Source organism: Oryzias latipes, chromosome 3, assembly GCF_053564925.1.
Source record: "Oryzias latipes strain Hd-rR chromosome 3, Olatipes_Hd-rR_3.1".
NCBI lineage: Eukaryota > Metazoa > Chordata > Actinopteri > Beloniformes > Adrianichthyidae > Oryzias > Oryzias latipes.
The window spans coordinates 20,168,107-20,190,926 of NC_136239.1; the positions used below are offsets into that span (position 1 = coordinate 20,168,107).

The 22,820-nt window shown below is 40.1% G+C and overlaps 1 protein-coding gene across 4 annotated transcripts in view; it reads right to left on the minus strand.

Annotated features, from left to right (window-relative positions):
* rasa3 (RAS p21 protein activator 3) overlaps positions 1-22,820 on the minus strand; it is a 48,578-nt gene that overhangs the window by 16,126 nt on the left and 9,632 nt on the right. For all 4 annotated transcript variants that reach the window (XM_011490324.4, XM_078945124.1, XM_023953392.2 and 1 more), the window contains exons 2-5: positions 16,096-16,213; positions 14,552-14,655; positions 11,423-11,517; positions 7,213-7,289 (exon numbers count right to left, since the gene is read on the minus strand). In XM_011490324.4, the coding sequence (XP_011488626.1) occupies positions 7,213-7,289; positions 11,423-11,517; positions 14,552-14,655; positions 16,096-16,213 (394 nt within the window). The remainder of the gene's footprint in view (positions 1-7,212; positions 7,290-11,422; positions 11,518-14,551; positions 14,656-16,095; positions 16,214-22,820) is intronic.

Sequence of the window (22,820 nt, forward strand, 5' to 3'; positions counted from 1 at the left end):
CATAGTGGACCATGAAGATCTCTTAGGGCAGTGGTCTGCAACCTGAAGCTCTGGAGCCATTCTTTGACCCTTCCTTTGTGGCTCTCTGGTTGAAGAATTTTTAAAAGTACCTCATTTTTCAGCACTATATGGCTCATCAGGCAAAACAAAACAGATGAGTCAAACTTTATTCGACTCATTCACAAACAACTGAAGAACAGAACAATGACTACCCATGATTTATTCTGATTTAATTTTAGTTTGTTAGATTTATACATTTCTGGCTGAGATGAACCACAAATGGTAAAATAAATGTTTTGATTTATTTATTTAAATCCCAGCTGACATCGCACTACCTACTACTTTTTGCAATGAGATGATACTATATATGGTACAGGATGTCTTTTATTTTGAAAGGAAGTTCACATGAATATCTGACAAAAGCTATGTCTATTTCTTATTTATGCAAAAAACAAAAAAACAGCAACAACAGTTTATTTATGATAATATAATAATAATAATAATAATATCAACATAAATACAAATCAGTGTTTTATTTTTCTAAAGAGGGAAGATAGACTTTGTGGTTCCAACTGGATTGTGATCAATGAGGAATCGACCCGAAATGTTAAAGGTTGCAGACCTCTGTCTTAGAGGAACATATCTAAACATAACAAACATATCTACATGAGCTGCACACTTTTACGCATGCACCATCAGTAACCAGGATTCATTCAGAATCTGTACATTAAAAAAACATCCAGTTTTCATATGAACTTCTCATAAAAAAAGCAAAGCATGGAACCACTTCCACTGATTGGACTAAAGAGATTCCAAAACACCTTGATCTAAATGACACAATTTGCAACCATAGAGTGTTCTGCAGTAATTTAGTGCCCCACAATGGGTGGAAATAGTAGCCTCCAGGAGTTTTGTCTGTGGCAGCAGAGTTCTGCTGGCGTTTGTTGCTCTGCACCGGCTGCTGGATGACATCATGCTTTAATGGGGTTTAGGACTCGAACCGAGCTCACAGCGGGACGGCTCCCTTCCTGTGTGTCACAGTGACGCAGCACCACTCCCACCGCACAATGAATTAAACAGCAAATCCCACCTCTGCCAGCCACGACCAAAGTGACACACAAGCACTGTCCTGTCCGCACGTAAACACACACTTCCCTAATAAGAAACAAGGATCAGGCTGGGTTAAGCATAGCTAATTCCGGAGCACTTCCTGTGCAGTAAGCTGGTTTATATAACCCCTGCTTGGCCTACAATCCAGCCCATCTCCCCTGTCATGACCGCTGTGAGCTCTGACATGCACACAGAGGCAGTGGAGCAGACGTGTTTGTTTTAGCTGACAGTCCTCGTGTTAGGTTCCTCTACGCCCACATTTCCCATCGAAAAGGATTTCACTCAAATATGAATTACATCACCGCCTCTCTGCCACCCCACATAACCTGAATACATAATGGCCACGTGGCTACGGGTCGCTGTCCTTATGGCCGCGTTATTAGATTGATAAAAAAGGGAACTTTTTATTTGATTACTCCTGACGCAGATGTCACATCCAAGCCTGCGCCTGGGAGACAAAACAATATGAAAAACTATAGTGGAAAAAGTCCTGATAGGAATATTTGATGTGGTCCGTACGGCACTGAGTTCTGGTGCTGGCTTTTTTGCATGATTGCACCAAAACATTTAGCAATTAAAAGTGCATGAAAAGGTAATACATTTCAGCAAACCTTTGAAAACTTGATGTACATAAAAATCAAAACGATTTTTCCTCCCATAAATCTCCTCTTCTTTTCTGTCGGAATTGAGAGCTGGGGCCAGATGTTTGTGAGCGTCCATGATGCCCATAGGTGTCATTAAACATGCATATCCAGTGTTGCGTTCCTAAATGTCATTAAAAAGGTCTCATTTCTCAAGGTTTTTTTTTCTTCTCAGCTTCACGCCAATGTATTTTGTGCAGAGATGTGTTTTTAAATGTTGACATCAAACTGTGGGTCACAACAGGTTGTAGCTTTGACATCAGATCCCCAAACCAGATCTGTTATTGGATTCTGGATGCATAAAACTGTTGAAGTTACTCTTCTGCTGGTATAGGTAACACTTAAGCCAAAGATAAGTATTCAAAACTGAAATTCATTAATGATAAATAGGATAATTTACCAAGAAATTATAGTCTCTTAACTTAATTCTGAAAAGGAGTTCTTATGATTTAAAGATGCTTGTACCATTATCTGTGCAGAAATTAAATTAGTTAAAAAAGTGATTTATTTTGACAAGTCTTCTTTTTTCCTTCAGCCTTTTAGAGTTTTGCCATCAAAGTGGACACATTTAGAGATTTTATTAGCAACCTAAATATAAAGAACTTTTGCATTGATTCTCTAAGCATGTGGGGAAACTAAGAGTGCACACTGTACATGTTTTTTGACTCATGAAAACACTGTGTGACACCATCAAAGACAGCTCATCTGAGTCAGTGACATTTGCGGTTAGAAGTTGGAAGATCAAAATGATGGCTGAGGATACAATGCTCATCTTGAGACTTGCAGAGCCTCAGACCGCACTGGGTGAGGTGCAAAGCTGGTGCCACCCTTCCCAACTTAAATGCACAAGAAGAACATCTGAAATAAAAATAGACCCAAAAGGCATTTTAGCTGAAAGGGGCCAATTCCAGACAGGATTTTCCCAACCTAATGACTTTAATTTTTCACTTAAATAAACGAGATCCATAACAAATTTCTTGTTGCAATTGACAATAAAAATGCTTTTAAGAAGTTTTCTTTATTATGAGGGAAATATGCCAAAACTTGCATTAGACTAAAGGAAAAGCATGTATTTGTAAGAAAGCTAAGTTCCATTTCACAAAAATTTCCTGAGAACCGACAAGCTGAATCAGGAAATAACCTGATTACAAGTGGCAGCACAAAGTGAAGCAAACCAAGAGATTTTTAAAAAGCAACTTTTCAATCATCTTTCTAAAGAAATTAAAGAGCAGAAGAAAATAAATCAAGTAAAGGATATTTATTTGTCAGGAAAATGAATATCTTAAGCTGTGGGGCTCCACCAAACAAACAGCCATTAGGCACCAAGCGAGAACACTGAACAGGAGTGGTCGGCTCACTAAATGAGAACAACAAGGACTCATTAGGGATGCCATAAAAAGATAGAAAACATGCAAAGAGCTGGAAACGCCACATGACTCAGTTAAGATCAGCATTCGTGATTTAGCTACAGGAAAGAGTCAGTGCACAAAAGGCACCCCTGGGAGAGATCAAGCTGAAAACCACTGCAAACAGTTTTCACAACGTTGTATGTGGACAAATATGCATTGCAATTACTTTCTCTCTCTCTATGTCCAAACTGAATGCAGAAAAAAGGCCAATCTTTGTCTATAAAAGTATTTCATTATTTATAAAAGTATTTCATTATTTAAAATAGCTTATTAAGTATAAACTATACATAAATGGATATAATTCTCACTCCACTGAATAAAAAAATGTCTTTCAAACATCCCACATGCACAAACATGGAATAAAACAATCTGCTATGTTTCAGTCCAGCCAGTACATGAGCAAATAAAGCCAACACACAATTCTGACAGGTCATACGTAAAGGCTTTAGTACGGATATGTTAGAGAAATTTACACTTATTTTTAAATATCCTCCTAAGGAAAAATTCACCTATTGGAGACCAAATAAATTTTAATTTAACAGCAGCTGGAAACACGGCATGTCTTGTCATTTAGTTGAACTTTTAAGGGCTGAAAATTGATTGAACATTATTTATTTTTTTTACTTTTTCTTAGAAAAAAATGTTATTCCTGCAGCTGCTGCTGTTATAAGTCAATCCTCTTACAACATTTTATGCAGTTGAGCCAGTGACTTTGCTGAGAAAAAAACAATCTTTCAATGAAGGATTGAACTCTGAGATAATGCACAGATTCAGCAGTCAATAGTTGCACAATAAGAAGTTTGACACCAACGACGATAAATGTTCTTCAAAAGTGGGGCTTCAACCTATGGAAGCTGTCAGATCTTTCTCTTTCGGCTTTTCCCATCAGGGGTCGCCACAGCGAATCATCCTTTTCCACCTCACTCTATCATGGACATCTTCTACCCTAACATTAGCCAACTTCATGTCCTCTGTTAAGACATCCATGTATCTCCTCTTTGGCCGTCCTCTTGCCCTCCTGCCAGGCAGCTCCATCTCCAACATCCTTCTACCAATATATCCACTATCCCTCCTCTGAACATGTCCAAACCATCTCAGTCTGGCTTCTCTGACTTTGTCGCTAACACAGGCAACATGAGCCGTCCCTCTGATGTACTCGTTCCTTATCCTGTCTAACCTGGTCACTCCTAAGGAGAACCTCAACATCTTCATCTCCGCTACCTCCATCTCAGCCTCTTGTCTCTGTCTCACTGCTACCGTCTCTAACCCATAGAGCAGAGCTGGTCTCACCACTGTCTTGTACACCTTTCCTTTGAGTCTTGCTGGCACTCTTCTGTCACACAACACTCCTGACACTTTCCTCCAACCGCTCCAACCTGCCTGCACTCGCCTCTTCACCTCTTTTCCACAATCCCCATCACACTGAACTGTTGACCCCAAGTACTTAAACTCCTGCACCTTCTTCACATCAGCCCCCTGTAACCTAACGCTTCTACCTTGATCCCTCTCGTTCAGACACATGTATTCTGTCTTACTACGACTGACCTTCATGCCTCTTCTTTCCAGAGCAAACCTCCACCTCTCTAGCTGTTCCTCCACCTGCTCTCTACTCTCACTGCAAATTACAATGTCATCCGCAAACATCATTGTCCAGGGAGATTCCTGTCTTACCTCGTCTGTCAGCCTGTCCATCAGCATAGCAAACAAAAAAGGACTCAAAGCTGATCCTTGGTGTAGTCCCACCTCCACCTTGAACTCCTCTGTCTGACCTACAGCACATCTCACCACCGTCATACTTCTCTCATACATGTCCTGAACTACTCTGACATACTTCTCTGCCACTCCAGACGACCTCATACAGTACCACAGCTCCTCCCTCGGCACCCTGTCATACGCCTTCTCTAAATCTACGAACACACAATGCAGCTCCTTCTGACCTTCTCTGTACTTTTCCATCAACATTCTCAAAGCAAAAATGGCATCAGTGGTGCTCTTACGGGGCATGAAACCATACTGCTGCTCACAAATCTCCACCTTCTTCCTAAGCCTGGCTTCCACTACTCTTTCCCACAGCTTCATTGTGTGGCTCATCAACTTTATTCCTCTATAGTTGCTGCAGTTCTGCGTGTCACCCTTGTTCTTAGAGATCGGAACCAGAACGCTTCTCCTCCATTCCTCAGGCATCTTCTCACTCTCTAAAATCCTATTGAACAACCTCGTTAGAAATTCCACTGCTGTCTCTCCTAAGCACTTCCATACCTCCACAGGTAGGTCATCAGGACCAACGGCCTTTCCGCTCTTCATCCTTTTCAGAGCCTTCCTAACCTCATCCTTTCCAATCTCTGCTACTTCCTGCTCCACAACAACCACATCTTCCTCCCTTCTTTCCCTGTCATTTTCCACGTTCATCAGCTCCTCAAAATACTCCTTCCATCTTTTCTGTACACTCTCCTGGGTTGTTAGCACCTTTCCATCTCTGTCCTTAATCACCCTTATCTGTTGCACGTCCTTCCCATCTCTGTCTCTCTGTCTGGCTAGCCTGTACAAGTCCTTCTCTCCTTCCTTTGTGTCTAACCTGTCATATAGCTCATCGTAAGCTTTCTGTTTGGCCTTTGCCACCTCTCTCTTCACTCTACGCTGCGCTTCCTTGTACTCCTGTCTATCTTCCTCAGTCCTTTCTACATCCCACTTCCTTTTAGCCAACCTCTTCCTCTGGACGCATTCCTGTACTTCCTCATTCCACCACCAAGTCTCTTTACCGTCTATGGAAGCTGTCAGATAATAGATTTAAATAAAGTTTCTTTTAAGTATTTAGCAATGACATATGTAACAAATGTTTTTTTTTTGGGAAATAAAAGTTCTAAACATGCAAAAAAAGAGAACTCCTTAAATAAGTTTTCTTCAATTACAAGCAAAGTTTGATTTGTCTGTAGCACTCGTTCATCTCAACCTGTGTGACGTGAATGATTCTGCTGATGTGCAGAGTTGAATGTATTTCACACACGCGCGTCTTTCTAGAGAACTCTGCCTGCATGACATCCTGCTCTAAGCTCTAAGCTCCTTACCAACAATGTGCTCCGGGAACAGAGCCATGCTGGCTCATCATCAGAGCTCACTGCTGCATTTTTACCCATGAGGGAAGCCAACACGCACACACATGTGAGAGCGTGCTCTTCATCCACACTTTGCGTGTTGTGGGGTGCGGTGTTCACTAAACTGCCGTGGTGGCTGTTTTCGAGGCGGACTCCAAACACAAACTTCAGACCTGGATGTGTCTTGGTGCCAGTCAAAAGCTGTTGCCAGGTAACAGGCCATGCACCACAGAGGTGTAATGAAGCGTTCTGCGCTGAAGCCAGCATGACATTTAGCACTGTGAGAATGCTCCTGTGCATGACACATCACGATAAACAGAAGTGGGATGACGCAGACTGCTGGAAACTTCCGGACTTAAAGCAACTTCAACTGTGTGATTTGACTAGGCTTTTTAAAATTTGTCTATTCTCCTCTTTTTGCTCAACCTGCAAGACCAGAGCAAAGGAATTGCACCAGAAACTCAGCAGAACTGTGCAGTCATCCCTACTTTTAAATGTGTATTTGGCAAACCTACCAAAAAAAGAAAATGTTCAAACAAAGTGATTTAAGGACCCACTATAATTATATTTTGATCTATTTTAAAATTGTTTGAAGCTAATTATGATTATTTTAGCCAAAATGTAAAAAAAATCGGTGTTGTTTTCTTGGACATAGTTTCTGTAGAGCAGAAGTAGATCATTCAAAATTTGCATTTTGTAGGCGGGACTCTTGGAGTACAGCAACCCCACCTCCCTTTCCCCTCTCCTGGAAGTAGGGAGCTTGGTATTTTGTATTTTTTACTTCCCAAATAAGCTATTTTTTTTACAACAGCACGTTTTCCTGATGCACAACAATTTGAATATTGAAATAATACAAAAAATTGAAGCTTAATGTTCTTTATATATGTCAGAAAAATGCCACAAGAACACAACACCAAAAACAAGATTTTCATTAAAAGAATGAGTAAAACACAGTCTTACCTAGTTGCCAGTTTATGGCTGATGACTCCACTGTCAGTGATAACTTCACTCAGACGCAGCTCCAGGTGCACCTTTCCCTGCATGACGCACAAACACAGTCCAGTGTCCCATCAGCTACATGCAAACACAGTTTCAATGCTTGCTTTTGATGCAATGCAAATTTCTGCTGAATCTAGCAAACAGCTTTATTCACTCTATAAACTCGCTCCAGGGTCAGAGCCAATCCATCAGAAGGCTCAAAGGCACGCATCTCCATCCATTCATCCACGGTGCCTCAAAACGCAGCAAATCAAAACAGGGATGCAGATGCCACTTTCTGAGTTTTATGCGAGGCTAAAAGGTGCAAGGCTACACACACACACAGACACCCTCCGGTGTGAACATGTGCTGATTCTCCTGCTTCACACTGCAAATATTTTGCCTGTGAAATGATTGGATTACTGTCATAATGACAGAGCGGCGTTTGCAGCTGTCTAGAAAAGCTCCATTAATTAACAGCATCAGTATGCAAACTCACAGGCGTCGCTCGTTCTGACTGATTCAAGGGAGGGACACAAACAACGCACGCACACACACACACACACATACACACGTGCATACAGGCCAAACAATGTGTTCTCTATTGAGAGGAGAAAAAAGAGACACTCTATCTTCCTACTTCATTTGATCCATCTCCTTGGCTTTTTCTCTCTGTGCTCTGCTCCTCTCACACATCCTTCCTCTCCCCGGATGAATGTGTCTCTGTATCTGATAGCTGCTACGGAGCAACACACACCCATCTGTCTGCAGATGTTCCTGCTCACTGTTCAATGAGTATGTGTGTGTGGGTGGTGAATGACTGGGAGTATTGAATAGTCAGTAGTGAATGGTAGGAAATATTGCACATGCAGCAAAGTACGCATATCTGATGAGTTTAAGAAGATTTTTTGTTTACTGGAAGGTTTTGGACTTTAAAAAAATGTGTGACCGAAGAAAGAATTGACCCAAAATACGTGTTTTTGGGAGCAAATAGTCAATACGGGACTCAGATGCAAACTTTTGAAGTAATAAAAATAAAACAAAAAAATTACCCAGCAGTTGAAAGTGCTCCTGCTTTTTGTCATAATACAAACAAATGGCTGCAGACAAGATGGCACCTGATAAAAAAAAATTACCCTAACCCTAACCAAAACCGTTCAGAAATGTAGAAAAGGCTTTTTTTAGAGCGGAATGGGGAACTTCCCGGTTCGGATCGTTGTTCGGCATGTTGCTGTCTGCAGCCAGGTCCTCCTGAACAAACGTGCATTTCTTCAATTGTGTTTATGTTGTGATGCTTCCCTGACTTGACTGCAGTCTGCATGATCCAAATGGAAACAGCTGGACATAAGTGCAAAAGCTGAAAGCGTTGGACAGTGTGTATCAGAGGAGCAACAAGCTGTAAGGCTGACAGGATTTTCTTTAGCACTCACACACACACAGCATGGATATTAATCACGGATCTGCAACTTTAAGCCCTCTACAGTAAAGAAAGTTTGGAAAACAGATGTCCAGGAAAGCTAAGAGCAAAGTCTTTATTCTGAAAACCAACCTGTAGATTGGTTCTACTAGTTGTAGTTCTACTTTGAAAGGAGTTTCTATTTTGTTTATATTCGATCAGAGTGAAGCACAGCCAAAACCCTCCAGTGAACGTCTGTAAATAAATGTATAATCTGATCAACCAGGGTCTGAAGTTTTTCACCACAAACATCTCCTCTGCACAGCCAAACCATTTTAGCAGAAAGGTGGAGGGGTGCTTCTGTCTTTCTCTGCCCCATTTTAATATACGGTAAATTACCCCTACCTCACTTAAATTGTCTTACTCTCACGAGCCCTCAATACCGTTTCTCGACTCCCCATGAGGTAGTGTTGTTAGTATACACTTTATTTAATCCTGCACAGATGACAGCGCTGGGATTTTTTTAGATTTGTTTGGTACTTTTAAATTAACCAATCAATGTCAGTAATGGAGGTGATTTGAAAAGGTGTTCAATGCTTTGGGGAGCACTAAACTGAGATTAGGATTGAGAAAATGTTCCACATTTTTTCATTGGTTTGGTCTTGTTAGAACAAGAGGACCACACATAAAAAATAATAGAGAACTGGGATAAATCTTTAAATCCAAAGGACAGTTTGCCTACCCTGGGCCACACACAAACAACCATTTACAGTCTACACTGCAGACTATTTCATACTTACAAAGATTTTAAAGCTTGTTTTCAGACATTCAGGATATTTCCAAGACTTTGTTGTTTTGACTTAGAGCTAGAATCTAGAAATAAGGAAATGATCGCTAAAATCAGTCAAAATCCCATTGCTCCAAACTCTTAACAACAGAAAAACTTGATTTAAGACTAAAAAAAAACTCAAATTGCATTGTTATTTTGGGTTCAATTTTAAGGGTGTTATTTTAAAGTTCAATAAGTGTTGACAAGTTAGACTGGCATTCATTATCATTTTTTGGAAACAAAAATTTAGATTTATGTTCTAAGAATAAGTGTTAGATTTAGATTACCGGTAGTGTGGAATTCCTTGTTTATCATAAGATCTCTTGCTAAGTAAAAACGATTTGCAGCATAGACAGATAATTTTCTGCTTTGTAGTGATTTTCTTCTTAAGATTCATGTTCTTTTCCTATTTTTGGGGTAACACTTTTTGCAGCTTGGAGAATAGAGTCACCAATCAATCTGTGAAACACATTTTTGGACAGTGTGAAGAAGCTGGGGTGCCAGGGTGAAGTCCCACACATGCTCAGGAAGAACATGAAACTCAAAAAGGCAAGAACCCAGAGGCGAGATTCTTGCTGAGGAGAAACCGGGCTAACCACTGCACACCAAAATGCACACTTCAATAAAACTATTTTTTAAAAGGGGAACTATTTAAAGGTACATATGAATTGATCATGGAAACATTTGAAAATGTTGAATCATTTCCATCAAATCGGATTGGTTCGTGACAGATGGAGAAACTCATAAGCAGTGCTTCAGCAGGTGATCAGGCCCGGAGCAGCTGTGGAGGGAAGCTTGTGTTTTTCACAAAGACACATTGAGGCAGGTGACATTGACCCCGCAGGTCTGAATGTTTCAGGTGCACACATGCCGTGTTTGTTTGGGCCCGGCCCTGATTCAAACGTTAACATGCCGCCAGAGTATCACACACATCCATAGGTGCGTGGGATGCTGGGAGATCGCCTGGTAAAGCCTGTTTTGAACCAGCGATATCATAACACCAGATTTTCAGGAGGAACTCTTAATGATGCCTTTGTTTAAAAACCAAAAACTAAAAAAAAACTTTCAATTAGAGATTTTATAGGATCGATAAATCATAAGTTTAACATTTAAAGAGCTTGTTGAAGTACATGCAGCAGCCATAACTTTGGTTGAGTAATTATTTTCTGAACAAAGATATCAGCCTGTTTTGTCACCCCTTCAGTCGAGTGTTTAATGGTGTTTGAGTCGATAAGGTGTGTTTGGTCTTAGCCATACACTCACGTCTGAGCAAACCGCGGGACTAGCGGCCATGTAGTTTGTTCAAATATACTTCCACTTAATACATCTTTATTCAAAAACTTTAAGAAAGCTGTGTTGCGACACGTTTCTGGTAGTGATACCGCCCTGCTGTCATAATTCTTTTGTTTTCTTATTCTTATTATTAGCACTTCCTAAAACCTCTGCAGGCTTTTTTTTTTGTAACCTTGAGGTGAACTTGCTGTGACGTTCCCCTCTCGGGAAAAGGAGCACCTGTCCCGAGTGTTTTCCATTTGTGAATCATTTTCTCGCTGCACGGTGACGGCCTTGGAATAGTCCGGACCCTGCTGCCCTCCATCTTGGCCTTGTGCGAACACACACTTGAATGCGCAACACGGGCAGCCTGCCAAAGCGCCGTGAACATTTAATCATTAATTGAAAGTGCATTCAGTTACCAGTTCTCTAACTACACCGTCATTTCTATGTGTTAGTTTGTAAAAACAGCTGGATTCTTGTTTCCAACTGTATTGCTTCAGGAAGAACCTGAAAATATCTCTGCAATTAAAACAAATGACGTTGGGAAAACATAGAAGGAGGTGAATTATGGGGTTTAAAAGCAAAAAGAAAAAGGTGAAGTATGTTCAGCCTTGTGTGGCAGATGCTAAAAGAAAATAAATGGGTGCTGTGTTTTAAAAAAAAAAGTGTGATTGCGTTCTCGTTACACTAACCTGCACCTCTGAGTCGGCACTGACAGGCTGCAGCTGAAACCAGGTGTCTTTGCCGTGATATTTCTGCAGGTCCTCTTTCTTCACCGCGACCTTGCCTACATACACATTAGAACACAAAGACAAATGAGCTCCACAACAACACTCAACGTTCAGATGTGATCCATGGCAAGCGCACCACGACCCCACCACCCCCACGCACACAAACACACACACAGGCGCTTACATGTCTGCACATGCACTGTAAATCCATTTGTTTAACTTGTGCAGGGCCATGGAGCAGACGACGCACTGGTGGAGCGGCCTCAAGTCGACCCCTTGTACCTCCCACACAAAAGCAGGAGCTTGTGCTCTGATAAAGTTCAAGACACTCACACAGACACACCTGACTACATCCAAATATACCCCCAAAAACGTGCACGGACCTGTTACACTTTAATCCAACATGTCTCCAAATATCAACATTCATAAAAGAATGAATTAAAAAGGGATTAACACTGACTTTAAAAAGATTTTTAAAAGGATTTTGTACTAAAAAATAAATACAAAATCTGATCAATGAAGCATAAATGTGTGGAGCATCTTCATACAAGACTTTTTCTTGTTTATTCATCTCAATACAAAAAAGTTTATTTTTTTCCTTATACTTAATCCAACACCGGCCCGAATCATGATCATTCCACCTCTATGCGTAACACTTGGAAGAATGCTCATCTTTCATAAATGCCTTTTGCACCTTAAATATTTATGCGTTTACTGATGCAACTAAACTATTTATATTTATTTATTGCAAATGTAGTTCTTTGTACACTTTTCAACCTTGAAAAATTAACATTACAAGTAAAACATTTCTGATAGCAGTTCAATAGAATAGTTTTGATCATTTTGCAATTATTTCTGCTTTTTTATAGACATTTTTAATGAGTGACATAAAGGAGCAGACAGTGTTCCAAAGGAACCAAAGAGTTAATAAAATGTTTAATTCAAGGATTTTGAAAAATAACTGATGACCTGCTTTTCTTAAAAGAACCAAATTAAGACAAAAACATTTTTATTAGTTTATTTTTTTGCACTTGTTTTAATTAATTATCACCTAAACGCATGCAAAATAAAAAACAACTACAATTATGTTTTCAAACTGCAACGCACAGTAAAAATGCTTGTATGCTTTCCCCAAATTACTAACACTAAAAGTGAAACTCTTTGCTGCCAGTAGATCTGTCAGGGTCTTCCGGATGACTGAAAATTCTGCTGTTCTGACGTCAGTCGGGTCCAGACAAGAGGGGAACTGTAAGTTCATCTGAGTAATGCGACTGTCAGACGTCTAGAAGTTACAAGCAGCTGCTGATTGTAGCTTTTATTTTTAGTCACATTCTGCCATGACACATTTCTGACTCAGCATGTTTCTATGGCAACAGAGACTTGAAACCAACCTGAGCCTAGAAGAATGCAAACATCTGGTGGTGGTTGGGGGGCATTAAAAAATAGTTTTGCTGAGTTTGTGTGCGATTTTGCATCGTCAGTATCTCTGATCCACATGTCTGTGTAAAGCACACCTGCAGACATAACATTTACATTTAGCAAATTTATGAATAAAGATGTGTAATTTTACTCTTTGGAGATGTGATACAAACAAGCCAACATCAATTTCCATGATGAGTCTCCAGAACAATTTAATCTACTGTCTGATGCAGACAAGAAAAAAGCCGATACTGCACTGATCCATATACTGTATTTCTGTCTGGAAGAAGGGCTTCACTGTCTTAAAGAACAATACAAAAACATTTCTGATATTAAATTGCAGACTGACAGGCACTTAGAGTAAGGAGGTAAAAAGATGAACTCAAATCTATTGCATGCTGGTGTCATGATTGGGGATTGCTTGAAAACTCAGTAAATAGCTTAAATGTATTTTTTTTTTTATTGTTACATGCAGAGTTTTTTGTGAATCCATGTTTTTTAGTGTCTTTCTCATCTGCATGTTTTCTTTTGATGAGGAAATTAAAGACACCCGGTGGAGGCCGGGCAATCAAACACAGCCCTGCACATGGATCGCTATAAAAGTAAGACAGTCTATCCTGTTCAATCCCATGTAGTCCAAGTTTTACTGTATATACAAAGCAAGTTGGTTGATGTCTCCCATTGTTTTGATCAACATTTGGTAGAGAAGTTAGGTCTATACTTTAGTTTTCTTGCTTTGTTTCGGAGTCAGACCCTTTAGGTCTGGTTTTGTTCAATTCGTTTTCATTTCTTTGACTCGACCATCAACAGACTGGCGACAATTCCGTTTACCTCACCTTCACCCACCAGTAGCCGTGACAGGCTCTGGCAACACCATGACCCAGAAAGGGATATAGCGGGTTAAGAAAATGGATGGATGACTTGGCCTTGGTTCCTACCTCTCCTCTGTTTTTTTTTAAACTAAACTAATAAAAATACTAAAGTCATTGCATTTGTGTGTCTTATGTTGCAGTCCCCAAATGCCCTGCCTAGGGGTATTTTAGGTAGAAAGAAAATCATGCTATTTTCCCACTCTTTTTTGACATAGTCTTATCCATCCATTCATTTTCTAAACTCACTGAATCCCTTTCAGGCTCACAGGGTTGCTGGAGCCTATCCTAGCCACCATGTGCAGAGGTAGTTTACACTTTGGACGAGTCACCAGCCCATTGGAGGGCCACACAACCACTCATTTAGAGTGGGCAGCTGACCTACAATGCACATCTTTGGACTGTGGGAGGAAGCTTGAGTGACTGAAGAAAACCAACACATGCACAGGGAGAACACAAAAACTCCACACAGAAAGGTCCCAGCCGGGATTTGAACCAGGGCCTTCTTGCTGGAAGAGGGGGAGGGCTAACCACTACACCACTGTGCATACATGCACTTTATTTCTTCAATGGCTAGAAACTAAAAAGTCTCATTCGAAAGCTGTATATTTAGTAAATCGTATCAGATTTTGTATGATTGCTTAGGTTGAAAGTGCTTCCAGGACACTATGCTGCACCAACAGGTTTCTTAATTTAGACAAATGCGTCCTTTTCTTTAAACGTCATCAGTTTAAAAAAAAAAGCTTTCATCCGGTTTTAGGGGGGGGACAGAAGTAAAGAAGGAGAAGAAATGTGTGTTCACCAATGCTTGAGTCCCTCCTGAACACGTCCCTGTCAAAGATGTAGAAGGAGAGGTGTCTGAAAGTGCGCGGGATCTCGCAGTAGAAATCCTCTCCGTAGAAGGGACTGCAACAAAAAACAGACAGGAGAGGAAAACTGTTATGATTTCATTTCAAAAATCCTCCTGAATCTGTGTTGTTCTTTGCCATTGTTTACCTAAAAGAATTGGAACATGATTTATTATAAAACAGCTTAATGAAAAATTAAACACAGGTTACTAGGTTGGGACTAAAAGCATCCTGTCAACTCATCAAATCAAAGTTATGTAATCACAGGCTACCTGACTGCTGGTTAATCTGTCAACTGTTGCTGGATTTCCGTGTCTAGGAGTGTTTTTGGCTGGAGGCAGATATTAAAATTAACTTTCACCTTCATTTCAACCTCTTTTCTCTTTTCAGTTTAAATATTTTTTTAATTCAGCCCTTTTCATTCACGGGACTGCTCTGCAGCTGGAGTCGCTGTGACACTGGTCCAAGGCCACACTGACTTCCCCAGCCGGATTTACCTAAATGAAGACCACAGACGCCACAGCTATGTGAATCTCGTGAGCTGAGCCCTCAGGGCTGCTGCTAATAATGACTGACTTCTTCCTTATCTGTGCAGACATCAAGACGGACAGAAACTGAGAATGTCCGCAAAGGAAAAAGGAAAGAAAAAATATATTTTTTTTAGCAATCTCCTTCCTTTTATTTTGTCATCAAACCCAGAGACACATACCATCTGAAAGCTGCCAACCAAAAGCAGATTTGATATTTACAGTCCAACCATCTTTTTCATCTATTGTAAAAGCGTTCACGGTGGTCTTTCATTTATGATTCTGTTTTTTTTTTAGCCAAAATGATTAAAAACCTGTGTTATTTTCTAGGACATAGTTTCTGCAATGCGAAAGAAGTTTATCAGAAATTCCTCTGCGTTGTGGGCGGGACGTAAATTAGACAGATGTATGTGGATCTATTTGTCCTCAAGTGGATGCATCAGAATGGGGCGGAGCAGGGCGACAATCGGCTGGCCGATTGTAGATTTTACATAACAGCTACAAGCTTTTTGAAACAACATTTTTGTCTGCTCCTGATTTACCACAATTTGAATAAAGAAAAGCCCAAAAACGCTATTTCAATTGTAATTTTCTTTATATATATCCCACAGTATGAGAAAAAATGTCACAAGAACATGTTAAAAACACGATTTTTATTAGAGTGGATCTTTGAGAATCATTTGTTTAAGTTTGGAGCCATTCTAGCTTAGTTTTTATAGTATTATTTTTAATTATTATTATTATTTTAATGAAAACAGCTAAGTAAACCTGTTAGCCATCAATTTAGCAGTTCTTAAGTTTGATCTTTTGTAGACGAGATTTTCACCCTTTTTCTTCATCCGGAGTGTATTTTCCAAAAATGACACAACACCAAGTACTTTGACGTTACAAAAACTCAATGTTTTATCATTAGCTCCTCAAATGAATTCTTTCTTTAAAATATCCTTTGATTATTTTCATGATTTACACACCAGAGTGACTTTTCTACGATCTTAGTCCTGAAGACCTCTTCTCGATCCAGGTTGACTGTGCAGTAACAGTCCCTCATCTTGTTGGGCCCTGGGTATGGGGGGATGTTTTTTGCTTCGCCTGCACAAAGAAAAGAGGAAGGAGAGAGCTGTTAATCCAAAACACCTTTTATTTTATTTTTTTCCTTAAGCTGAAAGAAACCCTTTTTTTTTTTAGAAACACTTGAAAGCACAAAAAAAGATCCACTCTGTGTATGGGTGGGTTTGGGTGTGTGTGTGAGTTGAGGTCCAAATCGGCCTGCATCTGCCGAGGCAGCAACTTTTATATCAGACTCGCATATATCAAGCTGTGGTCGCAGCGACAGATGCATAATGCACAGCACGGCACACAGAGCTTTAGCTTTCAGTGAACCCAATCTGTGTTATCACAACTCTGAATGGAGGAATCTTTGTGTTGCACTTCCTGAAATGTTGTTGAGGTTCATCAGTGCATCGAACACGTGTGACAGCACAGCCTTTCACAGGAATGCAGTCCAACCACCCACCGAGGCACACAAACCACTGCTGCTCCGGTCCGGCAGGATCGATATATTCTGCTTTATGGAGTTGTTTCTCCTCGCTTCGGGGACCCATGGGACTGCCCGGTCTACTGTTACACATGTGTTAACCAACATTGTCAGTGCATGCTCCAATAACACCACCGTTTTGTTTATGGGAATCTGAGGCTACTATGCTTTGTTGTGCTATTTCGGCCTTTATTCTAGTAAATGTCCTCACAAAAAAGCTTAATTTCCCTATTGTCCACTCCACTTGAAGGACAAAATCTCTTGCAAACGGATTTGAAATCCCAACGTGGCCTGATTGAAATTTCTTTCTAACCCCCATTCAAGCATGTGAGGATATTTTACTACTTATAAATCACACTAAACAACTCATCTAATTATGCAGCAGGCTCTATTTGGATTTTGTCAAAAAAAGGACCAAACAGAGAAGACAAATAAAATCAAAGCAAGATGTGATGGTAAACAAACCCTCAACGATTGAGAAAACTCTGAAGCGATTCAGCCCCACCATCCCAAAAATGACCTTTGTGCTAAAATCAACACAGACAACCTTTCCGGAAACTTCAGACCAAATTCTGCATCTGCTTAAAAACAAGTAAACAAACCATATGGATTTTAAAAACAGGAACCACATGAAGGAAAAACATTTATTTGTTAGGGCAGCCCTTTCCTTTATAGAAGCAGCATTAACAGGTAAAGGACATTTACGCTTCTTCACAGGCAGTTATCTTCTTTCCTAGAACATGTGAGTGTAATTAATGCTAACCTGTGTGTGTTTGTGTGAGGGCATAGCAACAATTTACATTTATCTCAGTTACTGTCTGTATAATTGTACTTCTAATGCTAAGTTTACAACAGGCTGGGAAATGTGCGTTCCAGCGAACACTTTCACTTCACTTTCAATGAAAAGTCTATGTAAACGCTAATTCGGGCTTCTGCATTCAAAACTCTCGCATTCACGCGTTGCTACACAAATGTTTACGTTTATTTTCGGGCTCCAAGTGCAAAACACCCTGCCACTGAACATGCATTGAAAGTTCCACCAGTTGAACTTTGACCAATCAGCGTCTTGGATTTGCTAGTGACGTATAGATAGCGTCATTTTCAAAACACAGAAGTGCAAACTGTATGAAAATTGATCATAAAGGAGAAATAATAATTGCGGTTTGTGCCCGGCTGGGATTATATGACCCCAAGTCTTTCATATATCGGAACAGAGCGGTGAAGGAAAAGCCTGCATGACTCCTTTACCACCCACTATAACCTGAGTTTACTTTAGTTACACTGTCAGTTCATTTCAGAGGTTGATTATTAATTTTGACAAAAAGTCTTACTTTGATCATCTTTTGAGCTATTTTCAAAGTGTTCCCAGTGGTCTTTTAATTGTGATTATGCTGTTTTCAGCCAAAATCTGAAAAAAAAACCTGTGTAATATACTAGGACATAGTTTCTGCAGAGCAGCAGGAGTTCATCAGAAATCTGTGGGTGGGACCACTGGCACGGAGTAAGCCTACCCCCACTTCCCATTATTTTTTTGTTCACACTCTCTTCCACCAGCTTACTGACTCTTATAGTCCATTTCTAACATTATCAGCACAACAAAAATGAACCATAGTTAGATTATTTTTCTTCTATCGTCACCTATCCGAACATACTTTGCTTTGAAAATTTGGATTAAATGCATTTTTTCTTCCTTTGGAAGATTGTGCTGTTTTGTATTGTTTTTGGAAGACTGTATTGAATGCATGTATAAATGTGGTGTTTTCATGAGAGGAATAAAATATATTACGCCTGCACAATATACCGCAAATTTATCGTTATCGCGACATTAAGCTGTGCAATATGCATACCGCAAAAGACGGCGAAAATCGCAATAAATGGTTACCTTAAATTTGCTAAAACAATCTCATGGCAGCTTGAAATATTGAACAACTGAAATAAATCCCTTTATGCATTTAACCAATCGGAAGGACCCGTTTACGTTGTTGATCAATCAGATGAGCCCTTTTATGTTTGACGTTTGCCTCCTACGTCGACGTGGGTCATTTGGAGTCTAATTTTTAAACTGTTGCAGTGAACACGGAAATTATGTTTTTGGTTGTTTTGCTATTTGTTTATATACCGCGATTTATATCGTTATCGCAATATTAATCACCAATATCGCATATCGCGAGTTTTCCTCATATCGTGCAGCCCTAAAATATATCAAATCAAACTTGTGTATATGAACCTAAAGTGTTGTACAGAACTGAAAACAGAGGTTGTATGCTTTGTTCCTCTGAAAGGAAACAGAAGTTGTATGCAGTTGGATGCTTTTGCCATGCATTCCTCCATCTCCACAGAGCTGAGACAGGAAGCAAACCACCTGCTATGATGCAAGCATGACCAACTTTTAGACTAAAGTCTAGTTTCAACAGACCCTGACTGAGGGAGGTTGAAGGAAAATGGGTGCAGAGTTTTGTGGTTAAAATGTTTTCTATAAAATAAATAAAAGGTCATTCATTATGTTTTATAAATGGATGCAGGTACCAGTTCAGACTGACTTAAAAATCTATGAAAAGGTTGTATTATTGCCTTTTTATGCATGGAGGTGTCTGCTTCCTCCTTTGGTCTTGAGAACTGTACAAATCATCTATCTTAAGATAGGCCAAAATATTTATAACAATATCAAAATGGGTCTAGAAAAGCCTTGTTTGACTGCATCCACAGTCCACTCTGAACACCATGCGCGGGCCATGCAACTAACATCTGAAAAGGAGGATACAGGGACATTGTCTAACCAAACAAATAATCTACCATGAGATTAAAGAACTTTTCCATTCCATCAATCTGCACTCAGAAGACTGAGAATTTCTGAATCCAACGCGGCAAGTCAAATTTCGTAGCTCTAAATAAACTATTTTGAATTTTTTTTTAACAAATGAGAGTCAGAAGTCAGAGCTCTGGCCCCCCCTCTGGTCACCAGCGGGAACCGTCTCCAGAGTACTGATTGCACTACATCTCCCAGCAACCCCAGTGCTGCACAGCTGACTCTCATTTGCCAGATCAATCACAGTACACTTAAGCACTGCACTGAGCCTCACTCAGTGTGAAGTATTGTTTGTGCCACTCTGTCTGCAATAACGAGTGTTATAGCCAGACCTGATCTTCTGATCTTCTGATCTTCTGATCTTCTGATCTTCTGATCTTCTGATCTTCTGATCCTCTGATCTTCTGATCTTCTGATCCTCTGATCTTCTGATCCTCTGATCCTCTGATCTTCTGATCCTCTGATCCTCTGATCCTCTGATCCTCTGATCCTCTGATCCTCTGATCTTCTGATCTTCTGATCCTCTGATCCTCTGATCTTCTGATCCTCTGACCCTGTTTTGTCTCTGACTCTGTTTGCCTGCCCCCTGCTCCCAGCCTTGGGTCTTGCCTGGATCCTGACTACTCCTGTTTCTTCTCTGATGCTCTCATGCTCGTTATTGACTCCTGCCTGCCTGGCCTTGATGTAGCTTTGTGGACTTTTAGCTGTGCCAATAAACCTGCCGCCATTGGAACCAGCCGTCTGCCTGTACTTGTGACAGATAAGTCATATATCACTGAGAAAAAGTCATTGGCATGTATCTGTTTTTTTTTGTATTGTGGATTATTCACATTCTTATTATTCTTTGACGCTTTAATATTTTGATGGTTTCAGATCCAGTGTATCCTTATCCTTTAGCACTATTATTCCCAAATAAAAAGGAAAAAATTATATTTTTTCTTCTATAATCTGTGTTTTATCCTTTGAAGATGAAGATGAAAAATATTTAAATTTAACAAATAATCTGTAGCTATACACAAAGCACTATTGAATGAAAAGGAATATAATACTGCTGTTACTTTGTCCCAAAGCACTTTCTCTGTTCCCTTCACAATTTTTACCTCTTATTTCTTCGAATATGATTTCATCTCCATCATGTAATCCCTGATTTCACCCCTGCGCTCCCAAATTCCCTTTAATCTTTTAAATCCAATCCAATATTTCCTCTCGTAACCAGTGACGTGTCCTGATCCTGATTTGATTGCATCATTGGGATTGTCAAAAATGACAAAAGGTTACAGCAGCTCTAAACAAAACCGCAGGTATTTGGAAGCAGAAGTGATCACACAGTGCGGCCAATCTGTTTAAAATATGCATAAAAACACAAAAATTAAGACTTTTTAAAGCGCCGTTGCTTATTTAATCCAGAAAAAAGACATCAAGTGTCAGTATGAAACCCTATTGATGTGAGAAACAAACTCGCCACATCCGTTCAGATGTTCTACAGATGTCCAACCAAGTCAATAATAGAAAAAAGCTGTTGCTGCTTGTTGACTGATCCACAAACATTAAAAGTTTCATATATACAAAAAAAGGACCAAAACCCATTTAAAGTTGTTTGAGTGAAGACTGCAGGGGGCAAAGAGGAATACAGCCGGAGACATTGGCGCTGGTTTGGCGGTTTCTTTTGTCGTTATGACCTTCTGCCAATCAACATGTGTCATCGTGTGACATTAGCTTCACCTTAACCGTTCTGTTGCATTTTTCTATGGACCTACAACCAGGGTCGGTTATTGGGTCTATTTTATAATGGAAAACTCAAAATCTCGGACCGGATCGTACATCTTTTATGTTTTGAAAAGAATCTTAAATCAGAACAGCATTGTTCTGATCAGAGACTCAATAAAAAGAGGAGGAACAAGCAAACCCAAACAAATGACAAACTGGGTCGTTTTAATTTGTAACAGTATCTTTGTAAAAGCCATTTTTATGAAACTAAAAGTTTTTATAAAGCGGAAAATCAATGGCGTAAACATTTGGTTTGTCTGTCTGAAATCTCTAGACAAGCCAAACCGCCCTGGAGCTGCACGCATGCAGAGCCGCATCATGTAGCATCGCTACCAGACAGTGAGTAAGGGATGCTGCAACAGCTGATAGGAGCAAAGCAAAAGTCATTGCAGCTATCATCTTAGAGTGAGGACTCATCTTCTTATTTTTTCTACTCGCCTTTTCATCTTATCTGTTTCAGATATCTCTTGCGTTGCTACTTTCATTCTCTATTTCAAAATAAACCTCAACTCGATTTCTCTTTCTTTTGTTTCGATACACTTCCCATTTTTAACTTCCACTTCCTCTAACCTTTCCAGAGTTGAGTGTTTTCCCTCCTCATGACTGGATGGAAGTACCAAATGTATGAATTTTTAAAATTATTTTATCATTTAAGCATTACTGTTTACTATCTAGCTGGGATATCTGAGCAAAGGGTGTGGTGTGAGGGCCCTTCAGCAGTAGGGCAGCAAAACTATGAATGACAGGGCTACACTAAAGACAGAACAAGCAAGTCAGAAATAAAAAAAGGAAAGGGAAGAAGTGGTTTCCTCCCCAGCTAAAACACCACAGAGAAAAGAAAAAGAGGCTAGAGGAGATAAAAATGAGGAAACACGAGTGATTGAGGAGATGTAATTGACAGTGTGAATGTGGAGCTTTGTTCTTCACCCACTCTGCTGGCATGTTCCAGTCGGCCAGGCGTGCGTACAGTTACAGACCCGCCGCTTGACTCGTTACTCTAATCTTCTGTGACATGAACACAGGCTCAGGCCTGGGAAACATAGGCTTTGGGGGGGGGGGGGGGTCCACCGAGAAAAATACATGCAGTGTACTCAATTGAGTGTGAGGAAGAGTACAGAGAAAAAGGGAGAAGTCAGCCAGATAGAACACTGGGGCGCAGTTAGCTTTGGAGAAAGCTACAACAGGAAATGAGATGAGGAGAAAGGAATTTCAGCTGGATCCAAGACGACGAGGTTTAAAAGTAGCAAACAACCCAGTTACCCCTGAGAAAGAACATGAACCCGAGAATACAGAGACGGGAAGGACATTCGTGTAAACCCATTGCTATCTCTCAGCTCTTCTAAAAGTTCTTTTTTTCTTTTGGGGTAAAAATACATGACAAGAAGTGAAACGAAAGCAGGAGGACTGCTGTCTTTCTGCACACGATTAAACCTAAAACCATCACTCCCACACAGACTGGGCAGAGGCCATGAGCACAATCACAGCGGGCGCTTTGATCCTGCACGACTTTTTTATCGCCCACTGTAACCTGAGTTAGCTTTCATTGCAGTCCATTTCAAAGGCTAATTATTAATTTTAACAAAAAGTTA